The sequence below is a fragment of the Podarcis tiliguerta genome (genome assembly GCF_965153285.1).
Source record: "Podarcis tiliguerta genome assembly, chromosome: 14".
Taxonomy (NCBI): Eukaryota; Metazoa; Chordata; class Lepidosauria; order Squamata; family Lacertidae; genus Podarcis; species Podarcis tiliguerta.
The window spans coordinates 48,626,522-48,649,425 of NC_139547.1; the positions used below are offsets into that span (position 1 = coordinate 48,626,522).

The following is a 22,904-nucleotide window of genomic DNA, read 5'->3' on the forward strand; positions in this document are numbered from 1 at the left end:
AGTTTCTCAAGTCTTTTATAGGAAGAAATTGTTGTGGCCACTGTGAGGCATTGGCTTAAAAAAAAAATCCTTTGAAATAGGCCTGCAAAGGGGTTGGGGGGTTGGGATCTGAAGACATAATTAGTTGTTTTTTTGTTTTGTTTTTAGGAGGAAGATAATAGTCAAGAAGGGAGAGAATATTCTAAAATTTTCTTTCTTGGGAAGCTGTGAATACAAACTCATAGTTAAAAGCCTTTTATCCATTTAAATATTATAATCATTTACATTTAATTTCCTTCACTTAGTTTGGCTGTGCAAGAAACGAAGGGACAGAACCTTTGTTAATTTGAACACAATAGGCAAGTTATTAAACATTTTGCTTATGTGGGTCCGAATTCTCTTCAGTATCCTGTTTGAAAGGGAAATTTTTATTTCCTGTGAAAATCTCTGTCAGGAATGCTGTTCCTATAATGCATAGGTATATAGTACTCACAAAACAAAACCAGATAAAAGACAAACTCAGTGGGAAAACTGTGAAAAGAATTTTGCATGTTAGATTGGGGAAACTACTGAGAGGAGCTCACAGTGGGAGTGCTTTGATATTTACCTGTGAAAAGAATTTGGCATGTTAAGATTTGAAACTTGGAAACCTTTTTACTTTTGATGGTCGAGTACTTAAGCCTTTTGTCTTACGTAGCCCCTGGAGGAAAGGACACATTAAGGGTGATTTTCCTCAATGGTTCCAAGTTTTACATAAGGAAATTTGCATGAGTTTCTCCCTGCAGCCCACGCTCTCAAAAAAAAAACCTCCTCCTCCTCCCCCCCTTCCTCTCTCTCTCTTTTCTTCTTTTTTTTTTTAAGCTGACCTAACCTCTGTGCATGTGCAGAGTTCATATTTCAGCAAAAAATTTACACCATTGAAATGTTGCATCTTTTGGCTAAATTAGAATAAAGGAAGGGAAGGGTAAGGAGTAGATTTAAAAAAAATAGGGTTAGATTTTAAAACAAACAAACAAACAAAAAAAAAAAAATACCTCAGCAATGCAAGTATTCACCAAAGCTAGCAGTTTTCTAAGGGATCATGTTTCCTTCAGCCCAAGCAATGGATTGCTTCCTTTATTTACAGGAAAGGGCTATCATTTTGTGTGATTTCCCTCTGGTCATTCGCGGAACAATGCCACGCCCTTATATATGGGGAAAATGGCCAGAGAGTCAGAATTCATAAGATCTTAATATTCTCATTCATTTCAGCATTACCATTTGCAGACAAATTTTCCTGCCCTTTATTTACAGGATGGTAAAGACTGATGCTGCTTGATTATGAATTTGTATGTGCTTAAACTTTGAGTAGACTTTTAAGTCTGATTTTTAAATAATAGACAAAATGATAAATACTGTAATCACTTAAATGCCTGACCTCACCAGTTCTGCTTCAAAACATCACGGCTTTCACCTCTCACCTTTTTAAAAAAAAAAACAAAGAGCAAAGTTGGGCTGAATTTCAACTCATCACATGCTTGTAGACACATGGCCCTCCACACAGCCACAAATGGGGAAACTTGAAAGGGACCCTGGGGCCATCTAGTCCAACCCGAAAAGCAAGATTTGTACTACCAAAGAGACACACACATACTTATGTACACAGGCACAACTGGGGAAGAGACCACAAGCCATGCTCCTATCATGTACTAAGGAAGAGGAAAATAAAAGTATCCAACTTTATACAGAACCCTTTTAGCAGATCTTGAAGCTAGTTTGAGTGAGAGTTTACTTCCTTAGATTAAAGAGTGCAAGGAAGATTGAAGTGAACATTTTTCCTAAACTTGCAGAGGAATAGTAAGCCTAATCTATGCCCCCCCCCCCTTTTGCAGTTTCCTTTAAAGGAAGCTTACGCGGGAGTAAATTTACCTGGCACAGAAGTAAGAAGAAGAAAAAAAATCCTGAAAGCGACAGAATGAAACAAGGGGGGGCATTTTCTAAGAAAAGAGGCCAGTCTTATAGAGACTGATATCAGGAGCCTTACAATAACTCTTCTGTCCAACCAAATCAAAGTTAAAACTGGACTCAGATATTTTCTTAGAAGGAACACCATACTTTCATAGGAATATGCTTAATGAAGTACATACACTGCATTTTAGCTTGAGAGCAGTTGTGCTCAATTACGCTTTTGCAGCAGAAACATTAGGTTAACTTCACATTCCAAAATAGACTGGAACACAGGTGTACTCACAAACTCAAAAGTTACAACAAAACACCATTTACCATTAGACTTAAAATCACCCTCCTCACTTAAACTAGAGGAAGGAGGTGGGGTAATCCTCCTTTCAGAATACAAGTAGCACGTATACAGGATTTTACCACTTGGGAGGAAAACCCTCTTTTAGAGCCTCTCCCAAATAACAAACATTTGCACACTTCATTCACATTTTTGTCTTGTTTAAGATTGATAAGGCCCAACATGGCTTTCTTAGATTTAAAATTTTGGAGCAAGCTTGTAGTTTAACTATGCAGCCTTAGGAAAAGCAGTCTGTCAGAGACAGAAGGAACAGACAACACACATAACAGACAACATGTAACAGACAACATGTAAACATACATATTCTCATATATGAATTAACAGACAACACATATAACAGACAACATGTAAACATATATATTCTCATCCTTTAGTTGGTTATTGCAAGGAGTTGGGCCGCTTCCTTTGGCTTCATTAAGTGAAATTAGTAGGAAGGTCCCACATGGTTTTATGAGCCTCCTTGCCTCTTCAAACACACCACCAGTTAATCAAACTGGCAGGGCTCACAACGCTTGGTTGTCTGGGTACCCCTTTTTATATATGCATGCATTGCTGTTGTTGCTTTTTGTGGTTTTTCCTTTTTTGGGGGGGGTGTCTGGGATAGGGACGGGAGAAAGAGAGGGGTTGATTAGGATTTGGGGTAACCTGTATAGGGGTTTATTTTGGGGTTTCTCCTGTTGCTTGGCAACTTCCTATGGGGGGTTTTTAACGAGCTCTAACTATTCTATTCCTTTTCCTTATCCTTACTTACTATTCCATAATCTGGGGTTCCTTTCCACTCTGCCCACCCAATCCTTCTGGGCTATCCTTCCTGGCAACCTCCTACCTATCGTCGCAATCTCAGGAAAAGGGGCCCTACTGGACGCCCGCACCATGCGGTGCCAGATCGGGTGATCCCTGGATAGAGTTTTGAACCGAAAATCCCCCTTGCTTTTGGAAGCAGGCTCACGCACGATACACGTGTTACGTGGCACTGACCAGTGCGGCTGGGATTGATGATAGAAAGCAAGACCACTTCCTGCCCCCTTGTTAGGACGCTAGGGAAGATCGGAAAGAGAGCTCCAACCCCTTGCTTTCAACTGGGATGCCCGTTGCGGGGAGTCGGCTATTTTTCAAGTCGGGTCTCTCCGTCTTACGCTCGGGCTCCCAATTGGTGCGGCTGGCTGGAGATTTTAAGAGGAAGAGATAGAGCTCAGGACCCCCTTTTCGGGTTGAGCAGCGGTCCACGGTCTCTCTCACTAACCGGACCAAGAGAAAGGTGAGAAGAACGATAGAGAGGAGGGCAGAGAATTCGGTTGCCAGGAGACTTCCACCCCTTTCCACCAGTGCACTTAATTTCCCTTTTCCTTATACTCACGCGTCTTCAATTATGATCCCTGGATTGATGAATAAGCCGGCTGGATCCCTCTTTGCTCCCCGGCTGAACTCCTGGGGCTTTCGATTACCGCCTGGAAGATGGCCGGGGGTCCAAAGGATCTTCCCAGGCAAAATGGCCCGGAGCCGGCTGAAGATTTCGGGGCCCCCGGTCAGCAACGCAGGAGAACCTCCAGCCCCACGTTCGGGCGCCATCCTGTTACGGCAAAATCTGGGTGCGAGGCTGCTCTGCCACCCAGCTCGTCGGACTAAGTCCGCGGGTCCCTGTGGAGGAAAATGAGTTCAGCCGGAGAGGAGCAAACTGCAGAAGATCCATGTTTATTGCGCAACAAGGTTCAAGGCGAGATTGAACAGCGAGAAAAGGGTGACATGAACTTTTGAAACTTCCCTCCATGTCCCAGAATACAGTGCAAAATACATCCCAGTTACATCATGAATACATTAAGAAGAGGTTGGGTTACACAGATTACATCATGAATATATTAAGAAGAGGTTGGGTTACACAGGATTAACATATGGAGGAGGGAGGGGGGAATATGCAGAGCTGGAGATATGCGCAGATAAGCACATCCTGAGTACCGGTGATGAGAAGACAATGGTCCATGTATGCATAGTCTGCCACCTGGCATTGCCCAGAGGAAAGGCCAGGCAGAGTGATTTGACAGGATTAGGGTCTTAACACCTTGCTTGAGGGATTATGGAGGACAGGGAAGGTGTCATGGAGTTCTAGAGAAATTGAGCAAATTGGCACGTTGATTTTCTATGATTTATAGATTTTAGTCCCTTCTGTCATTGACAGTTGGAAATAAATGGATATATTGTAGCGAAGAAGGAGGTGAAGAAGACATGCCCCCCCCTTTCCGTATCATGTATATGACAGTTCATAGAATCATAGAATTAGGCCAACCTCATTAAGGAGCAGTGGAAGATGCACAAGGAGATTAAAGAGATCAACAACCAGGAAAAGGTGATTTCAAATGTTAACAGCAAATTACACCAAATTTACCTGCCAAGATTGGACAAGGAGATAATGAGAACTCCTAAAGTGTAATCACACATTTACACAAACATGTAGCTGAGTCCAAACACTGGTTAAAAATGAAAATCTGCTTTGGGAGGGAGAACTTTAGAGCACAGAACTGGTGCTTAACTCTTCTCACTTGCCGTTACTCCAATCCATATCCCCTCTAAGTTATTTTTGTTTGTTTGTTTAAAGCATTTCTTACCCGCTCTTCACCACACAACAATTTCAGGCTGGGTTCCATTAACCTCATTAAGTTCTAAGTGTATTGGGTTCCGTGCTCCTGGATGCTCCCCAAGGATGAAAAACAAACAAAATTAAAAATGGGAAGAGACGCGGGTGGCGCTGTGGGTTAAACCACAGAGACTAGGGCTTGCCGATCAGAAGGTCGGCGGTTCGAATCCCCATGACGGGGTGAGCTCCCGTTGCTCGGTCCCTGCTCCTGCCTACCTAGCAGTTTGAAAGCATGTCAAAGTGCAAGTAGATAAATGGGTACCGCTCCAGAGGGAAGGTAAACGGCGTTTCCGTGAGCTGCTCTGGTTCGCCAGAAGCGGCTTAGTCATGCTGGCCACATGACCCAGAAGCTGTACACCAGCTCCCTCGGCAAGTAAAGTGAAATGAGCGCCACAACCCCAGAATCGTCCGCAACTGGACCTAACGGTCAGGGGTCCCTTTACCTTTAACAAAAGGAGGAGGCATAATTTGGCAATATTTTTTTAAAAAAACAACAACCATGGAATACTACACTGGAAAATAGCTTGTTTGCTTTCACCCACACTGCACAATCTCCATTATATGATACTGATGGTTGCAACCTTCCACCAGTAAAACTGGTCACAGGCGCCACCATGCAATAATAAATGACAGGCTTGGGAAAAAGTTTTGTAGGTTATTCATGCCAACACCCTTGACCAAGCAGGATTTTCTACTGCACTTATTAAAATAAAAAAAACTCATCTATTAAATACCTGTGTTATAAGTAATTGTGACTCATCCATCTGCAAGTGAAAGATTATCCTATTGCCCAATCTGCCCTCCCTATTACATGACACAGAACATGTGCTGTACCACAGAGCCCTATAGCAACTGAAATTGACTAGGTTCTGTACAAGGCAGGAAAAGAAAATTCACTATTTATGTAAAACAGGGTAGCCAATGTGGTGCCTTCCAGATGTTGCTGGAGTATAGCTCCCATGAGCCCCAGCTAGTAAGGGCAAAGCTAGGGACAATGGGAATTGCAGTCCAACAATTGGAGGGTGCCACATTGGTTGTCTCTGATGTAAAACAATGGGTACAAAGAAAGTGAACTGGAAGGAAACATGAATACATGACATACTTGAGCACAGCTACAAGTTTGCCATTTAATGTTTTTAATTCTCTAGTGAGTACTACATGTAAAATATATGTTTGTTAAGTGAGGGTTAAATAAAAGTCAAAAGAATCTAAAGATCATGCAGCTAAAAATCCCGAGAGTTCGCTTTTGTTAAACAACTATCCTGAAAATTATCCATGATTTGGAGGTTGAATAGTAAGTCTGCTTAGTATGCTACAGAGCACACACACACACACACACACACACAGCAACAAGCAAATTCTCTCATAGCCTTGTGTCATTGCCTAATAAAGAGTGCAGTGTTTGTGCTTGTGTTTTAATGATTATTAGCTTCATTTTTAATGGTAAACCTTTCAGCTGCATTTCAGTAAGTGTTTTAATTAGCCCGAACAATTATAAGGCGCTATCAGGCAACCAGTTTCTAACCTTTTTGTCATGCATGTTTCTGCTGAAAACCCTTTCATGCCATTTCTGAAACACCAGCATATCAGTGACTTTTGTGCCATTCCTCTTGTCTAACCCTTGGCAAATCCGATCTTTTGCAATCTTAAGATTAGGCTGCTTTGTGGGTGACATGAAAGCACAGCAACAGTTTTGTATGAGCCAGGTTTAACGACATTAGCTGGACATTGGTCAGGCTACGAAGAATCATGAAACGAGTTCCATGACTTTAAACAAACTTTAGACTACTTTTTTCAAAGAGCAGAACATACCACACTCAATCTGCTCAGTTTGAAAGGGTCAGTAGTTTCAGAAATGGTTTATGACGTGGCATAGTTGTCAGCTATTCAAAGCCCAAAATTCCATTTTCACTAGTGCAAGATCTAATCAAGCGGGTGTATGTCGAGCGAGGGACTACTGTTAATTCCACTGCAGACCGAAACAGCCAGTGACGTCAGCAAGGAAAAGGGGCAACTTCATCAACTGTCCTCAAATCAGTTGTCCGTGAGAAGATCTGTGAGTCTGGAACAATCTTGACTTCCTGACCTAGACACTGCTGCTGCCTCTCAGATTTGGTGTGGGGCAAGGGGATAATAGCTCTTTCTACCAGGGTTTGCTCTTTGCCCCATTACCAAGGCCAAGACATCCTGAATCTGAGTAAACATCTGGCATATGGTGAGGGAGTCTGCTTCTTTGTTCTAGGGCGGAGGATCTACATGTGGAAGCCTGCCCATGCTGAGACTGTAAACAACTTCATTGAAACATTTTTTAATGCCACCTTGTACCATGTAAACCATTGATAACTTTTTTTTAAAGTAGAAAAGTGCTATATAAATATTCTAAACAAATAAACAGAGACCCTTAAGGGAGTCAGTGCAACTCTTTCATTCCTAGTAATTCTCTGTAGATACACTTGGATATACAGTACTCTTGATAATATAACAAAATTACTAAAATAAGAAATGGAATGAGCCCTGGTGAATCTGACCAAAGCCATATCATATATTGCTGAGCATTTTGCCCTCACAATGGCCAACCAGTTGATTCTGATAAGCCTATAAGCATGTTATGAACAACATACAAAAATGCATTATATTATCCTTGTAAATTGCACACAAAAGGGTTATATTAGGAGAAATGCACAGTAAAATGCTGATGAATTTTCATAATGATTCTGCAAAGTGATTTTGAAATGGGAGGCGGGGAGGGGGTGGAGAGAGAGACAGAGAAACAGAGTAAAACCATCATAGAAAGATTTGCCCTGTTTATAATTCCCAGCACCTTGTATCCAGAGGCACCTACTGCGTCCAACAGAAGAGTTAATATAGCCATATATAATATAGTTGTTGTTGTCATTGTCATCATCATTATTTATACCTCAGCCAATTTGGGCGGCTTATAGCATATCTAAAAACTTTTAGAATTGTCCATTGTCAAGATCTATATATACAATGCTAAGATATGTTTTAATTATGAAAAAAAAATCAGTGGAATTAAGCCCTGCTGCCCAGAATATCTTAACCTCAAAAAAATCAAAAGAGAAAACTGATTTTCCCAATAACAGTTTCCCGTAAGACATTTCATACCTTCAATGGAATCTGCCAGCTAAGGGCAAAACTGCTTTCTACTGAGAATGCAGTAAACTAACCCGGCGGAATTGGAAAAAGGCAGGCAGCTAGTGGGGTGGGGGGAGAGAGAGAGAGAGATAGAGCAACTGTAACTGAACACCAAACTGGAGTCTTCCAGGAACATCTCTCTTTCTACCAATCAATCGGAAGCAGCCAACACTCAGCAGAGTGTAATGTCAGGAAACACTCCCCTCTGAGATCAGCCTCCTGTTTCTTGAAACTGGCTGTAAACAGAGAAAGGGAGGAGCTAGCCTTGGCTTGCCAAGAGAAGCAGAAACTTTGTGAGTAATTTACTAGAGGAAAAACAAGTGCAGCACACATGCAGAAAAACTACCAAGCTGTGTAAGGCTCCTGGTGATCGCAGAAGATCACTATGTGTTCCAAGAGGGAAAATACAACACCCTTCGGCATGCTTTCTTCTCCTGAGATGTTATTTATCAGCCATATCTGGACTCCGAAGTACAAAGGAAAATGCTACATGAATTGAAGGTAGGAGTTTAAGAGGTTTCGTAGCAGCAGGAAAGGGGAGTTTGAGGTAAGGCAGTGGACATGACAGCTGTAAGAATTGAGAATCAAAACAGAGTGAATGTTATGCAAAAAGTTTTAGTAATACAATAGTCTAAAGAAGCAAAAATTTATTTAAAACTTAATACAGTATAAGCCTTTGGAGAAACACACACGTTCATACAAAGGTTTTTATTGTACTAAGCAACACATGGTACTTTACCTGACCAGGAATAACTGCTCTCTAGGTACTATAAAATTGCATTTTTTATCTGAAAAATAAACAAAATCGAATCAAATGACATGTTATCTAGCAAAATATAATTTTTTCAGACTGAAACCCCGATTTCATTGGGATAGGGGTAGGGATGTCTTACTACCCCCTAGATAAATTTTTATTGTGGGCTTTCAAATGATGTAATTTTTTTATTACTCAAATGATGTAACAGAAAGAATAACCATGATAATTTCACCAAAAATCAGTTACTATCATGGCTATTACCCATGGTGGCTATGCTCTACCTCCACGGTATCCCAGTTGCTGGGGATCGTAAGTGGGAAGAGCACTGCTGCACTCAGGTCCTGCTTCCAGGCTTCTCATAAGTATCTGACTGGTCACTGTGAGAACAGGAAGTTGGACGAGATGGGTCTTTGGCCTCATCTAGAAGTGTTCGTCTTATGTTCTTCAAAAAAAACAACCCAGTTAATCTTGGGGATTATGGAGGGTTTATCTTGGCTTTATATAGGAAACACTGGGGCCACTTTCACTGCATAAGAAGAAATATGATGAGAGATAATATTGTTTAAATAATGGCTATGTGGGACTAAGTCTAAGGGTATGAATTAATAACCTGCCCCTGTCTTGGAAAAGACAAAAGAGAGGTAGCGAAGACTGCAGGTTTACACGTAAGTCTATGGTACTGATGAACTCAAAAGATGCAATCCACCAGTGGCTGCTGCCTAATCACTTTATTTCCTTAGAACTGACTTCTTCCACTGAATTGAGAGGAAGTTGCACAGTAGCAGTGTTTGGTAAATTGGATCAAAGAAAGTCATATTCAAATTTCCTGGGTTTCTGCTTGGACTCAGTTGTGGCGGGTCCACAACTCAGGGGTATGGCATATGCTTTGCAACCTGAAGGTTGCAGGGTTTAATTCCTGACATCTTTAGTTTAAAAAAAGGAGACTGAGAACTGACATGGTATTGCTGTCTCTGCCTGAAACCTTGTTGAGCTAGATGGAGCAATATCCTGACTCAGTGAAATCAGTTTCATGTGCACATGATGTTAAAATATTGAATATTATCTTAATATTTTTTCAGTTGAATTATGTGCAGTGCTTTAGATTTTCAAGATAAACATACGTTATTTAAGTGTCACAAGGTATGCTATGCTAATCCTTCAGTTTAATAAAATAGGAAATCATTATATGCAGAAATAACACACCTTTAAATTAAGCTATGATCAAAGCAATTGCAAAAGCATTTGCTTGCTGCTCCAGAAGGGAAAACTGTCTTATGAGAGGGAGGTCAGTTCTTATAAATTATCCAGCCGCTTCTGTGCCTGATAAAATTTTTGGAGCTCGCTTGATTCCTGAGATAGATTAGGGGTGCATAATTGAAAACACAAACAAAACACATGTGCTTAAAAACAACAGCAGTGGAACTAAGCTGATTTGGGGCCAGGTTCTCCAGCTGCACACCCACGCAATTCCTTTTCACACCTCAGCCAAGCTATTCCTGTGTAGCTAAGAGGCAACCATGTCAATCAGTATTACAAACTTTTCCAAAGAATTCTGGACACAAAGTTACAATTCCCAGCAACCCTTAACAAACTACACTGCCTAGAATTCTTTGATGGGGAAATGTGCTCTGAATGTACTTTAAGGGTATAGCCTGATTTTGCTTTTTTGAAATAAAGAAAGAAAGAAAGAAAGAGCAGGAGGAGGGAGGGAGGGGGAGAGGAGGTGCCATGACCATGAATTAAGAATCCCCTTATTTATTTGTTTAATATATTTTATACTACATTTCTCTCCCAAGTTGGGATTCAAGGTGGCTTACACTGTTAAAAATTATAAAATACAAAGCATTCCACCCCCAGCAATTCTTCTGGGAATGAAGTCGGTATCTCCAAACCAGAAGATGAAGGGAAAATAGTGCCAGCCACAGATGCACTTCCACAAGATGAGTCTGTAGTTAGTGCCCTTCCAAATGTGGAGCTGGAACTGTCCTCAAAGTTGTGGCACTGCTGTCCTTAGAGGACTCCGTTGCAGAAGCCCCAGTGAGACTAGAGGCTTTTCTGTTCTGCTGGCAGCAGCACTCTATTAGAGTAGGTTGTGCACCTTTTAACTGAAGAAGCATCTTCCTGTGGAGATGTGGCTAAGAACTGGGATACAGCTACTGCCACTATATAGGTCTCAACCTCAGTTTGCTTGTTGGTAAATTCATATCAGAGTTCTTTGGATGCACAGATTAAATGTTATATCCCTGGCCCAAGGAGTTTAAGATGTATGCTTTGACAGCAGGGGAAAGAGGCAAGGATCACAGGGGCAAAATATGTACAAGTACTGTTATACTGCTTAGATTTCCTTTCAACTGGGTGTGAGAACTTGTATGGTTAAGCCAAAGGCTTCATAGAAGAGGAGAGTTTTGAGGCAGCGTTTAAAAGAAGGGAGAAAGGTAATGCCATTTAGGTCTCATCGAATGTCATTCCAAACACATAGAGAAGAAAAACAGAATGGCCAGATCAGTTGAAAGGAGCAAGAGCACAATATAGGAGGGGTTCAACATAAAAACAATTTTTGAATGCCTATGTAGCTGCTATAAGCCACAGGAAGAACAAAGGCTAGCTGTGGTTCCAAGAGAAAAACACCTTAAATTGAGGAAGGAAATGTTTAGGTTAAACAGCAGCAATTATTATCCAGTCAGTATCACAGCCATGCTAAGCAGAAAATAAGCTGTCATGAAGCATGCCATACTAGACAGGCACAAGAAAATTGATGACTTTATATTCCAGTCTTGATGACTTTATATTCCAGTCTTCAAATTATAAAATTATACAGTGGTACGGGTGGCGCTGTGGGTAAATCCTCAGCGCCTAGGGTTTGCCGATCGCATGGTCGGCGGTTCGAATCCCCGCGGCAGGGTGAGCTCCCGTCTACGGTCCCAGCTCCTGCCCACCTAGCAGTTCAAAAGCACCCCTAAAGTGCAAGTAGATAAATAGGTACCGCTTTCTAGCGGTAAGGTAAACGGCGTTTCCGTGTGCTGCGCCGGTGCAGGCTCGCCAGAGCAGCTTCGTCACGCTGGCCACGTGACCCGGAAGTGTCTCCGGACAGCGCTGGCCCCCGGCCTCTAGAGTGAGAAGGGCGCACAACCCTAGAGTCTGTCAAGACTGGCCCGTACGGGCAGGGGCACCTTTACCTTTTTACCTCTGGTTAAGTACTTAATTCGTTCCGGAGGTCTGTTCTTAACCTGAAACTGTTCTTAACCTGAAGTACCACTTTAGCTAATGGGGCCTCCTGCTGCCTCCGGGCCACCGGAGCACAATTTCTGTTCTCATCCTGAAGCAAAGTTCTTAACCCGAGGTACTATTTCTCGGTTAGCGGAGTCTGTACCCTGAAGTGTATGTAACCTGAAGCGAAGAAACCCGAGGTACCACTGTACTCTAAATGATATTTTAAACTTCTATAATGTGTAGGTAATTAGACAGGGCATTTTTTCATCCGTAACTCAGTTGCAGCACCTCTCAGGTAGGCACCATTGCCATTATAACAGAACCAGTGAGATGTTCATGTTGAGTTCCGTACCTCTTTTCTAGAAAAATAGCACTATATCTAGATGAAAGAAAATGATGAATTGTTTTCTTCTTTTTTTAAAAAAAAGAAATATATATACTGTCTTTCCCCCCCGTTTAGGAAAGCTGGTGACCAGCCGAGAAGACATACACGTTAAGGTCATTATGTGGAACTGCGAATCTTTCAATGGTACCAAAAGCATAGAGGACCAGCATCTTTGCCATGATTTCCATCTTGTACTTTCCATTTTTTCATTGCTCTACCTCATCATCTGTTTCCCCATTGGCCTGTGTTATAATGCCCTACTGGTGCTAGTCAACCTATACAACAAAGCAACTATGACCATGCCAGATGTTTACTTTGTCAATATTGCAATTGCTGGCCTCATCATCAATGCTATTGCACCAATGTACCTTCTAGGACCTGCCAGTACAAAATGGGCCATCTGGAGTTTCAACAATGAAGTCTACATTACCTTGCTTATCTTGTTCAATGTATCATCTCTGGTTATCATGTATTCTACCACACTGCTCAGCCTGGACTACTACATTGAACGTGCTTTGCCAAGAACTTACATGTCTAGTGTATACAACACAAAACATGTATGTGGATTTATTTGGGGAGGAGCTATGCTTACCAGCTTTTCATCTCTTCTGTTTTATGTCTGCAACCATGTCTCCACTAAAATAATAGAATGTTCCAAAATGCAGAACAAAGAAGCAGCAGATGCCATCATGGTTTTTATTGGATACGTCGTACCAGCCATTGCTGTGTTGTATGCTCTTGTGTTAATTCTGCGAATACGCAAAGAGGCAACACCGCTGGACCAAGACACTGGAAGATTAGATCCATCAGTACACAGGCTTTTGATTGCTACTGTTTGTACACAGTTCACATTATGGACACCTTATTATGTAACTCTTCTAGTAAACACATTAACTAGTATGCAAGGAAAAGTCACGGATGAAAATTACACTAGAGTATTACATTTTACCAAGGGACTGTCAAAATTCTTGGCTTTTTCAAGCAGTTTTGTCATGCCTCTACTTTACCGATACATCAACAAAAACTTTCCAATCAAATTGCGAAGGCTGCTTAAAAAACTGCACTGTGGAAATCAAGGATGCTCTCATGAACGCACGGTTGTTCAGCAAGTTATAACGTAGGTATGAATGAATGCCAGTGGGCCAGAACCTAGTTTGGAAAGCTTATTCTCTTATTCTCCAAGTTTCTCTTTTGTGCAGGTCACCTAGCAAGGATGACAGGAAAGGGGGTTTACACTGTAAATCAGGAGCTCTCAGTTTTAAACTATACAGGTAATGAAGATGGTTAGAAAATTGTTCAGATTCCATCTGCAGGTTACCCTTTGATTTCTGAGATTTCAATGCACTGATTCAGTTACACTATATGAGCTTTGTTCTGAGAATTCTGCCTGGAGAAAATCACTAGAGGGCCAAAAAGCTTTGACTGAACACCTAGCACTTTGTAATCTTCTAGAGCTAAACAAATATGGTATTTTTTATGTTCCATATAAAATAACATGATTTTTAATTCTACAAAGTGGTTTTATTTCAAGATGAGGAGAGTACCTTTTCATTGAGATACTCTCCACTAATGATCATACTGGTCCAACTGTGTAGCACTCTAAACAATGAAGTATCAAGGATAAAATTACTTTAGTATTTAATTATATTTTCTTGCTTATTTTGCAAAATCGTATTGTAAAAGGAGGGTCTATTTGCAATTCTAAAACAGATTATTTGCAAATTAATATTTGTTTTAATGTATCTTTAATTATTCATGTTTTCCTACATTTAGCAATGCATCAAAAGAAGCATTTATATGTTTTTTCTTACTTTGTATCACAAAAACATTTCAATCAGTCAGAAGTAGCGACTTTTAGAAAAAGTAAGAAAAACAAAAATATTGCTTTACCTAATAAAATGAAGGACAAATTTAATATGAAAAAATTAAAAAGCACATGGGTTAAACAGTGTGTATTTAATTGTTATGGTCCCCAAATATTCATGCGAATTAACTACATTATTTTAGGGGCTGAATAATTGTGGTTTTAAAAGTATTACTTCTGTAATGGAAAGGAGTAACTTTAAAGGTTTACAAGTGTTTGTTATCTTTTCGTTATTAAATGAAAGACAGAAGAGAGGGAACTCTAATTCACTTGTGCCACAGAACAGCAACTTGTGTGGATATGCAGCCTATGAAATGCATCAGGAGCAGGATTCTGATCATTCTAGCCCTAGTTTTTTAGCTGATTTGGCCCACTTCCTCCTTAGATGGTGCTGCTTTTCTTCCATTCTTGTCACATATTGCAAGTCAGTGAAAAGAGCAGGCAAAGGTTAGGCTCTGAAGGGCCACATAAGAAATCCTGTGCACACAGGCACTGCTGCTCAGGGCCCACCCATGAGGTGAGGTGGCAGTCTCAGGCAGTGGATTTTATTTTACCTCAAGCGGCAATACATCCCAGGCCGCCCCTGCTACAGTTCCAGTTGTCTCCAGACATAGCATCTGAGAAGGTCAAAGACCATCCAGAACACCATTCAGTGCAGTATGGGGCATTGCAGGTGGAAGGAAGAAACTGGAAATCTTAGTGGGTTTGTAGAAGCACCTCAGATATATGCAAATGGCTGCTCATTTTTGCCTAAGAAAAAACTTGTTTTGCTTCATGAACACACAGAGTGCACTATACATGGAGAAATCAGGCTGTAGAGATGGATAATCATGCACATAAATATTTTTGCTCGTATCCACACTTTAATACAGCTACATTCTGTTCTTCACAGCCTGATTCTGATTCTATTAGTAATACATATTTTTTCAAAGAAACATCCTAAGTTACTTTTTAAATATAGTTACATTCATTTATTGAATACATATTTCCGTTACGTGTATTTTCTTCAAACTCTCTTTAATATAACTTCACTCTGTTGCAGTTTGTCCACATAAAGGACTATCCAGCAGGATCACATAAATGTAAGTTAATGGCACACTACGTTTTCACACTATTTATACCATCACAGTATATTCCCCCCAATGCTCTCCAAATCCCCTTGACAGAGTACATGATTCTGAATTATTCACATGTTTAGTCTCATAAGTGACTTGTCCTTCAGTATTTCATATTCAGAGTCTTAATTTCACTGCAGGTCCAAGGTCCAAGGTCCAAGTATGTTTAAATATTAAACATAATATTACCAAAATATTATTATCAGTACCAGAGATGCAAGGTTTCCCCTGGTATCTTCTCCACTAATGCAAAACTCTATTTACTTCCTACTGCAGCTCCAGTTAAACCCCATAGGTTCAGTAATTGAAAGCATACCAATTCTACATCAGAATTGGACATTTAGCCCCATTTGGTCCTGATATGCACTAATAAGATAGTTTTGGCAAGAACTTAACATAGCATCTTATTTCCACTGCATAAATGAGTGAGCAAGACCTCTGGGGTGATTGCTCTCTTCTCTTGCTGCCACACAACATCATTTGTCAAGGTAGTACTGGAAGGGATTTCTAAGACAGTGGTTCTTGGAACTGAGTGGACTAAAATACAGGATATTTCACAATTCTTAGTTTAGGTCTTTAGACTCGACTATCAAAAAATCAGATTCACTTAGGTTATATTCAGCTTTTTTGTGCTACACAAGTTGTAAAAAGAGCCAAACAAAACAAAGCTGAAATTGCATGACTTCAGGACCTGATGTTCTGATTTACAGTATCTACTTGGTGTTTCAGTCCTGCGTAGGCATTATAAAATCAGAATGGCCTTTTATTATTTTAAGCACTGAAACTGCCCAGAAGGCTATAACCCTTATATTGTCAAATCTGTTCCTATCAAAGTAGAGACTCCTTCTCAGTAGAGAAATATTTAACCAAATACATCTGGTCTATTAATATTGCCAGGTGTGTTCTAAAAACGAATCTAAGCATAGTGAACTGGTACTGGAATAATCTCCTTTGTAAATTCCATAGACATTCTTAAATTTCAGAAGACAGAATATCAGTAATTTCTTTTGCCACTCACAAAATTCTCTGCTTCAGAAAATGTAAATTTATCCACAAAACGAGGCATGTGTACAGTGGTACCTTGGTTCTCAAACTTCATCCGTTCCAGAAGTCTGTTTCAAAACCAAGGTGCGCTTTCCTACAGAAAGTCCTGCAAAACAGATTAATCCGTCCCAGACTTTTAAAAACAACCCCTAAAACATCAATTTAACATGAATTTTACTATCTAATGAGACCATTGATCCATAAAATGAAAGCAATAATCAATTTACTGTACTATAAAATAAATAAGACAGTATTGTAGATGATAAAAATTAAAATTAAATTTTTTTCTTACCTGCACTGATAATAGTCATTGTTTGGATGGGGTGCTTTTATCCATTTCCGTAGTTGCACTATCAATCAATGAGTAGCTGAACTGGGTTCCACACAGTCATAAAAACCAATTAACTGAAAAAGCCTCAAAAACAAAAACGCAAAATAGCAAAAACAAAAGCGCCAAACTTAATCTGTTCTGGAAGTCTATTTGACTTCCGAATGTTTGAAAACCAAGGTGCAGCTTCTTATTGGTGCAGGCACCCTGGGACCAAAAGCCAACAACCGCATCAGACGTTTGGCTTCTGAAAAACATTCAAAAACCGAACACTTACTGCCGGATTTCTGGAACCAAGGCGTTTGAGAACCAAGGTACCACTGTAATGCATTAGGAAGTTTTCTTTTCTTTTTCTTTTTCTTTTTGTTGGTCTGCTCTGTAACACTTAAAACATCACAATGGATTTGAATTAATGCTTTTTCAGAAGTTAGTTTCATGAGCTTTATTCAACAATATGTCTGGGACTTTCATTTCAGCTCATTGGATATTTCGTTTTAGATATAAGCTTGAACCCCAGCATCAGTCCCTGTGATTGGCAGACACCATGAAGCCCCTGGATTGATCAGGCCCAATATAAATATCAAGGGCCTGACTATCTGCCTTTGTGTAGTCAACAGAATCTCCTGCCTCCTGCACTTCAGGCATGCTTTTTACTTGGAAGTAAGCTCAAATTCAATTGAGTTACGATACAGTGCAATGTTCTAGAAAAGCAACAGTACTTTGAAAATCAAAAAGGGCAGCATGTTAGATATATGGAAAGGTTACTTTTTATGCAATCAACTCTGTAAGTCATTAATATGAAGATTGTTCTACATTTTGAGCCACTTTTGTTCAAAATGTTTGCAAATTTTTCATTTGTGGTTATTTCCCAGTTCTGTGTTTTCTCTCTTAAACTGGTTAAAGATTGTGTGTGTGTGTGTGTGTGTGTGTGTGTGTAACACATGTAAATTACCTGATCTTTTAGCTGCTTTCCAGATAATGTTCCACAAAACCACCCTGTGCTATTTTTACCTCTACAATGCCGAACAGGAATTGCAAACACACTTCCATAAACTTTGCATCACATGTGATTTTCAGATAAGCTTTCACATAAATAACTAAGAAGACAACAGGTCTGCCACCTTTATGCCAAGAAAAAGCTGTGAGTCTAAGGGGAAATATAAAGCAGTGAAGGTAAAGAATTCTAAAGAATTAAAATTGAATTATGTTCTTTCTTAAAGCATATTAACTTTCTACTTATAAAATGTGGGGCCTTTCCATTTCAATGCCTGAAGGTTTCCAGTTACTTTGTATATATGAGCCAAACTGACATTACAATGAATATTACTGTATATATGCAGAGAGAAGCAATCTACTGATGTAAAAAGAACATTTTAAAGAATTTATTAAATTATTTCCTAAGATACAAATTTATCATCATTTAAAAATAAACTTCTCTAGATCATTAAAGAGTACTGTATATGATTTATATGTGTTCTGAAAGTCAGCACAACAGTGCCATTATTAACAGTATTATTTTTCTCAGAGTAAAGATTAGTATTTTTGAAAATGGTTTATGATTTGTAGATCTCCTCTAAATGGGGAGAGATTTATGTCAAATCAATAAACTAATAAAAACCCATCCCCGCCTCAACTTGTGTCATCTTTTCCCAAAGTTTTTATATCTTCAGTTGGTTAAGCAGGAGACACTTAATCTCAAGGTCATGGGTTCGAGCCCCAGACTGGGCAAAAGGGTTCCTGCATTGCAGTGGATTGGGCCTGATGACCCTCATGATCCCTTCCAACTCTACAATTCTCTGTTTCAATTCTTCATATATCTTATATCATCTTCATCTGTCGCAACTGCAACAAAACATGTCTCTCCTGTATCAGTCTCTACAACAGCTTGACTTCACCCTCAAAGACGCACTCCTCCATTGTATCCCGAGACATACCTGGATTTAAATTCTTACACCAAACCAGTCACTCTACAATATACTGAAGGCAGACAAGAGGAGAGGTATTTTCACTAAATTAAGTTTGCAGTCATTCAACTTCTAATAAAAGCTAGGATTGTATAATTACTGTAATGTGCTTTATAAGGGGCTGTGTTTTAAAAATGTCAAGAAGCTTCAGCTGCTGAAGAACCCAGCAATCAGATTGTTAACTCATCATCGCCACATCATCCCAATCGCCTGGCACCAAAACACAATACCCTCAAGGTAATGCCAACGACACAAGGGACCCATCAAGGCTGCTGCTGTTATTCCTTCATTTGCTTATTTATTTAAAGGGGTCCAAAGTTAAGAGAAGGAAAACTGTGCCAATTTCTCCTAAAATACCTATGGGTCCCAACAATAAAACATTAACTACCAACATTCTTGCATAAAAGTCTTCCAGTTACACAGTATTAGAAATTATTTTGGGCAAGTAAATATATGAGCACTTCGTCTTCAACATTTTGTTCATCATTCTAAAAGAAAGTATTTAATAATCCCTCAAATAACAATAATTTGATTTTTCAATTTTTTGCAGGGGAAACAAAACAAACAAAAAAAAGGCTTTGGGAAAAGGAGGTGTCCCCCTTTTCTGGGCTCTTGCATCTCTTAACTTACCATGCCTCTTCTTCTTATGCCCAGCTTTTTGTAGCTATTTGAGGAGGATTTCTTTTTCTTGTGGGGGTACAAGGGCCTGCTGTTTGTGAGGACTCTACCGCTTTCACTTCCCTGACCACCAGCCTCACTTGAGAAACTTGAAGAACTCCTCCCCACCCTGCTCCCATAATAGAAAGTGCTAAGTGGCCTGCTTTTAGGCTCTACCAAAAATGAGTGCTGGGAATGGGAAGATTGCTTGCACTCTTCCAAGTGGCTCTGCTTGGAGGGCACTGTAGCTTTTCTGCGAGTCATCATGTGGTGAGAAGGTCCTGGCTGACCCAAAGGCAGGTGTGGGAAGGGATTGGATAGCAAGTTACAGCCTCCTTTACTCAGTACCAAGCATTACTCCCCCTCTGCATCTGAGAGGGAGGAAAATACAATCCACTATGACTACTGTGGGCTGTCTCTAAGCACAGTTGGCCTCTCCTTGTATGGAGAAGATGCAAACCACTAAAAAAACCCATGGCTCCCTCGCTGCGTTGCTGGTTCTGCAGCCTTCTTGTTCGCCATGTGCTGGGTGCTCTGCCCTATACTAGGAAATGGGGGAGAGGAAGGGGAGGGAGGAAAGGCTGAAGATCAATAGAGTGAATAAAAGATCCATGAAGGAGAAAGAGAGATCAGAAAGAGGGAAAGCAGCCGTGGACCCAACCACTCACAGTTTAAGGCAGGGACCAGTTTGGAGGGTGTGAGATGGTTGCTCTCCCAGACAAGGTGGTCAAAACTTTGTGCACTGCTTGATAAAGTCAGAGGGAGGAGCCACCCCAAATAGCTGAATGTCCTCCAGGAATCACTGCGGAACCACAGTTCTACAAGTTGGAATGTGTTGGAAGAACTGTGTTTTAGTAAAAAAAATGGAAGTGGGATTATTCACTCTTCTCCCCTTGGACAAAAAAGAAGGGAGCATGTGAGACCAAGTATCACTGCCGCTTGTTCATGATAATATAAATATAATATAAACCATGGTTGCCTGAACCAAGTAAGTGACATAAGCACACACAGGATCTCCCCACTCATTTCAGGCTGCAGCCTCAGGTGCCATGGAGGGAAATGACCTCACAAACAATACCTCTTTGCCTTGCTGATGGCTGCAATCACAATTTTCGCGTCTTGGTGCTCATGTCAAGGATACTGACAAGCTGTTCAGGGAACTGGGTATGCTTAGCATAGTAAAGAAGAGACTGAGAGGAGATATGATAGCCATCTTCAAATATCTTAAGGGCTGCCACATGGCGCAAGCCTGCTTTCTCCTGCTTCACAGGCTACGACTCTAACCAATGGTTTCAAGTTATGAGAAAGATTTCTGACAGTAAAAGCTATTTGCTAGTGGGACAGACTCCTAGATACGGCGGTGGACTCTCTTCCCTTGGAGGATTTTAAGCAGAGGCTGGGTGGCCATCTGTCATGTATGATCTAGCTGAGATTCCTGCATTGCAGGAGGTTGGACTAGATGACCCTCAAGGTCCCTTCTATCTCTACAATTGATTCTATGAGCAGCTCACCCTTAGAAATACCAGGCTATTGTTGTTCCTTCAGAAGCGCCACCCTGTGGTTAACTATAGACTGCAATACAACATTCTCTCATCAATTACCTTCATTCTAGAATGAATAACGAATACTCTGAGGAGAACTCATAATGAATACTCTGAGGAGCACTAATTTAAGGGAGAAACTATATATACACCTATATACACTACTTAAGTTTAAGATAGTGCCATTCTACTTGAGATTTACTATTTTTAATACCCTTCTTGTCAGCTGACAAACTTGTTTCCTCTGTGTATTTTATTTTTTGTCACATTTTTAAAGTTTTTTTAAAAAATGTTTTTGAGGTTTTCAGTTAAGTAGTAACAAAACAGATAATGTAAGCAAATAATAACATAAACATGCACAGAAACTGAAACATAAATTAACATACAGTACAGACTTACTTTGCAAGTGATAACACAATATTTTGTACACTGTATACATATATTTTTATATGAGCTTGCTGTATAGAAATTAATGAAACAGTAGTCCTGCTGTAAATAATAATTTAAATAGTAAGAAAATAATAATGCCTATTAATACAGTAGTAGATCTACATTTCTGCTCCAGTCCTGCAGCGCCACAGACCACTTCCCTGTTGGTGCCTCAGGTTGCTTATCTAAAATTTAGCTAAATAAATGGCATCCATATACAGTGGTACCTCGGGTTAAAAACTTAATTCGTTCCGGAGGTCTGTTCTTAGCCTGAAACTGTTCTTAACCTGAAGCAGCACTTTAGCTAATGGGGCCTCCCGCTGCAGCACGATTTCTGTTCTCATCCTGAAGCAAAGTTCTTAACCTTAGGTACTATTTCTGGGTTAGCAGAGTCTGTAACCTGAAGCGTCTGTAACCCGAGGTACCACTGTACTCTACATATGCATCAGGAACACATATAATGACTTGCATAAGTCTTATCAGTTACAATTAGGCCAACCAGTTATACCACAGCTGTGCCTTTAGCAGACGGCACACCCTGTCCCCTTTACTTAAGAGGTCTTGAGTTCACATTATGCTCCTAATCCTTGCTGAAACCTCAGAGGAAATCGAGGTGCAGAACCACTAAACAAGTTTGTTCCACACTACACTGCCTGCTTCAAAGTCACCTTTAATTACAATAGCAGAAACCATTCTGCTGGGCCATTATTTTTGATATAAGCACATTAACACAGGCTTTACCAACAAAATGCAGAGCTATCTACTAGCCGTAGTACCAGCCTTCCTTACTTGGGAGCACCTAGGTTACCACTTTAACACTGCTAAGCTTGAGGTCTAACACAGGCATAGGCTACCTTGGCCCTCCAGATGTTTTGGGACTACAATTCCCATCATCCCTGACCACTGGTCCTGTTAGCTAGGGATCATGGGGGTTGTAGTCCCAAAACATCTGGAGGGCCAAGGTTGCCTATGCCTGGTCTAGCACTTCCCTACTTGAGCTTATCTGAAAGTCAGGGTGGGGGGTGGAGGAGCAGAGCAAAATGCACTAGTGAGACCAGGATCCCTTTTCTCATTGGCATGCTCAGGTCTCCCTGCTTCTCTCTGCTTCTAGCCTGGCTCCCAGAAAATTCACTGGCTCCTAGCGTTTTGCAAAAAAAAATTGTGCATCACTTAGGTCTTGTACAGAGCTCCAGCAACTTGCTCAGCTTGAACGAGGCACAAGGCAGCCACCAGTTATAGCATTATTATAGCATACCATGACCAGTGTGATCAGTGGAGTATGTGCAGCTCCAGAGGAATAGGCCAGAGAGTATCAGAGCAGGGGAAGGGGAAAGGCACTTGCTGTGCATCATCACTCACAAGCAGTGGTGGAGGAAGAGGGTGTGGTGGGTGCAGGCTGCCCCAGGTGTCATCACTGAGGGGGGTGACAAAAATATGAGTGGGTTTTTTTTATTTAAAAAATGGGCTCACTAAACTTTTTAGTTCAGTCAAGAAACGTAACAAAACACGGCTGGCAATGGGCACCACACCACGGGGCCTGCAGTTTGCCC

General features: G+C 40.6%; 2 protein-coding genes across 11 annotated transcripts in view; one reads left to right on the forward strand and one right to left on the reverse strand.

The window, feature by feature from the left end:
- GPR146 (G protein-coupled receptor 146) overlaps window positions 1-18,384 on the forward strand; it is a 55,833-nt gene extending 37,449 nt beyond the window's left edge. For 2 of the 5 annotated variants that reach the window (XR_014504927.1, XM_083413726.1), the window contains one exon: window positions 12,488-18,384. Coding sequence is in view for 3 of the 5 variants with exons in the window: in XM_083413726.1 (XP_083269852.1) it covers window positions 12,532-13,533 (1,002 nt within the window). In the remaining 2 variants the exon portion in view is untranslated. Of the gene's footprint in view, window positions 1-8,178; window positions 8,608-12,487 lie in introns of those variants that run through there. The other 3 variants (XR_014504928.1, XM_083413728.1, XM_083413727.1) reach the window with 3 other exon arrangements.
- The window catches only part of CHLSN (cholesin), a 149,121-nt gene that overhangs the window by 83,544 nt on the left and 42,673 nt on the right, over window positions 1-22,904 (reverse strand). The window lies entirely within an intron of this gene.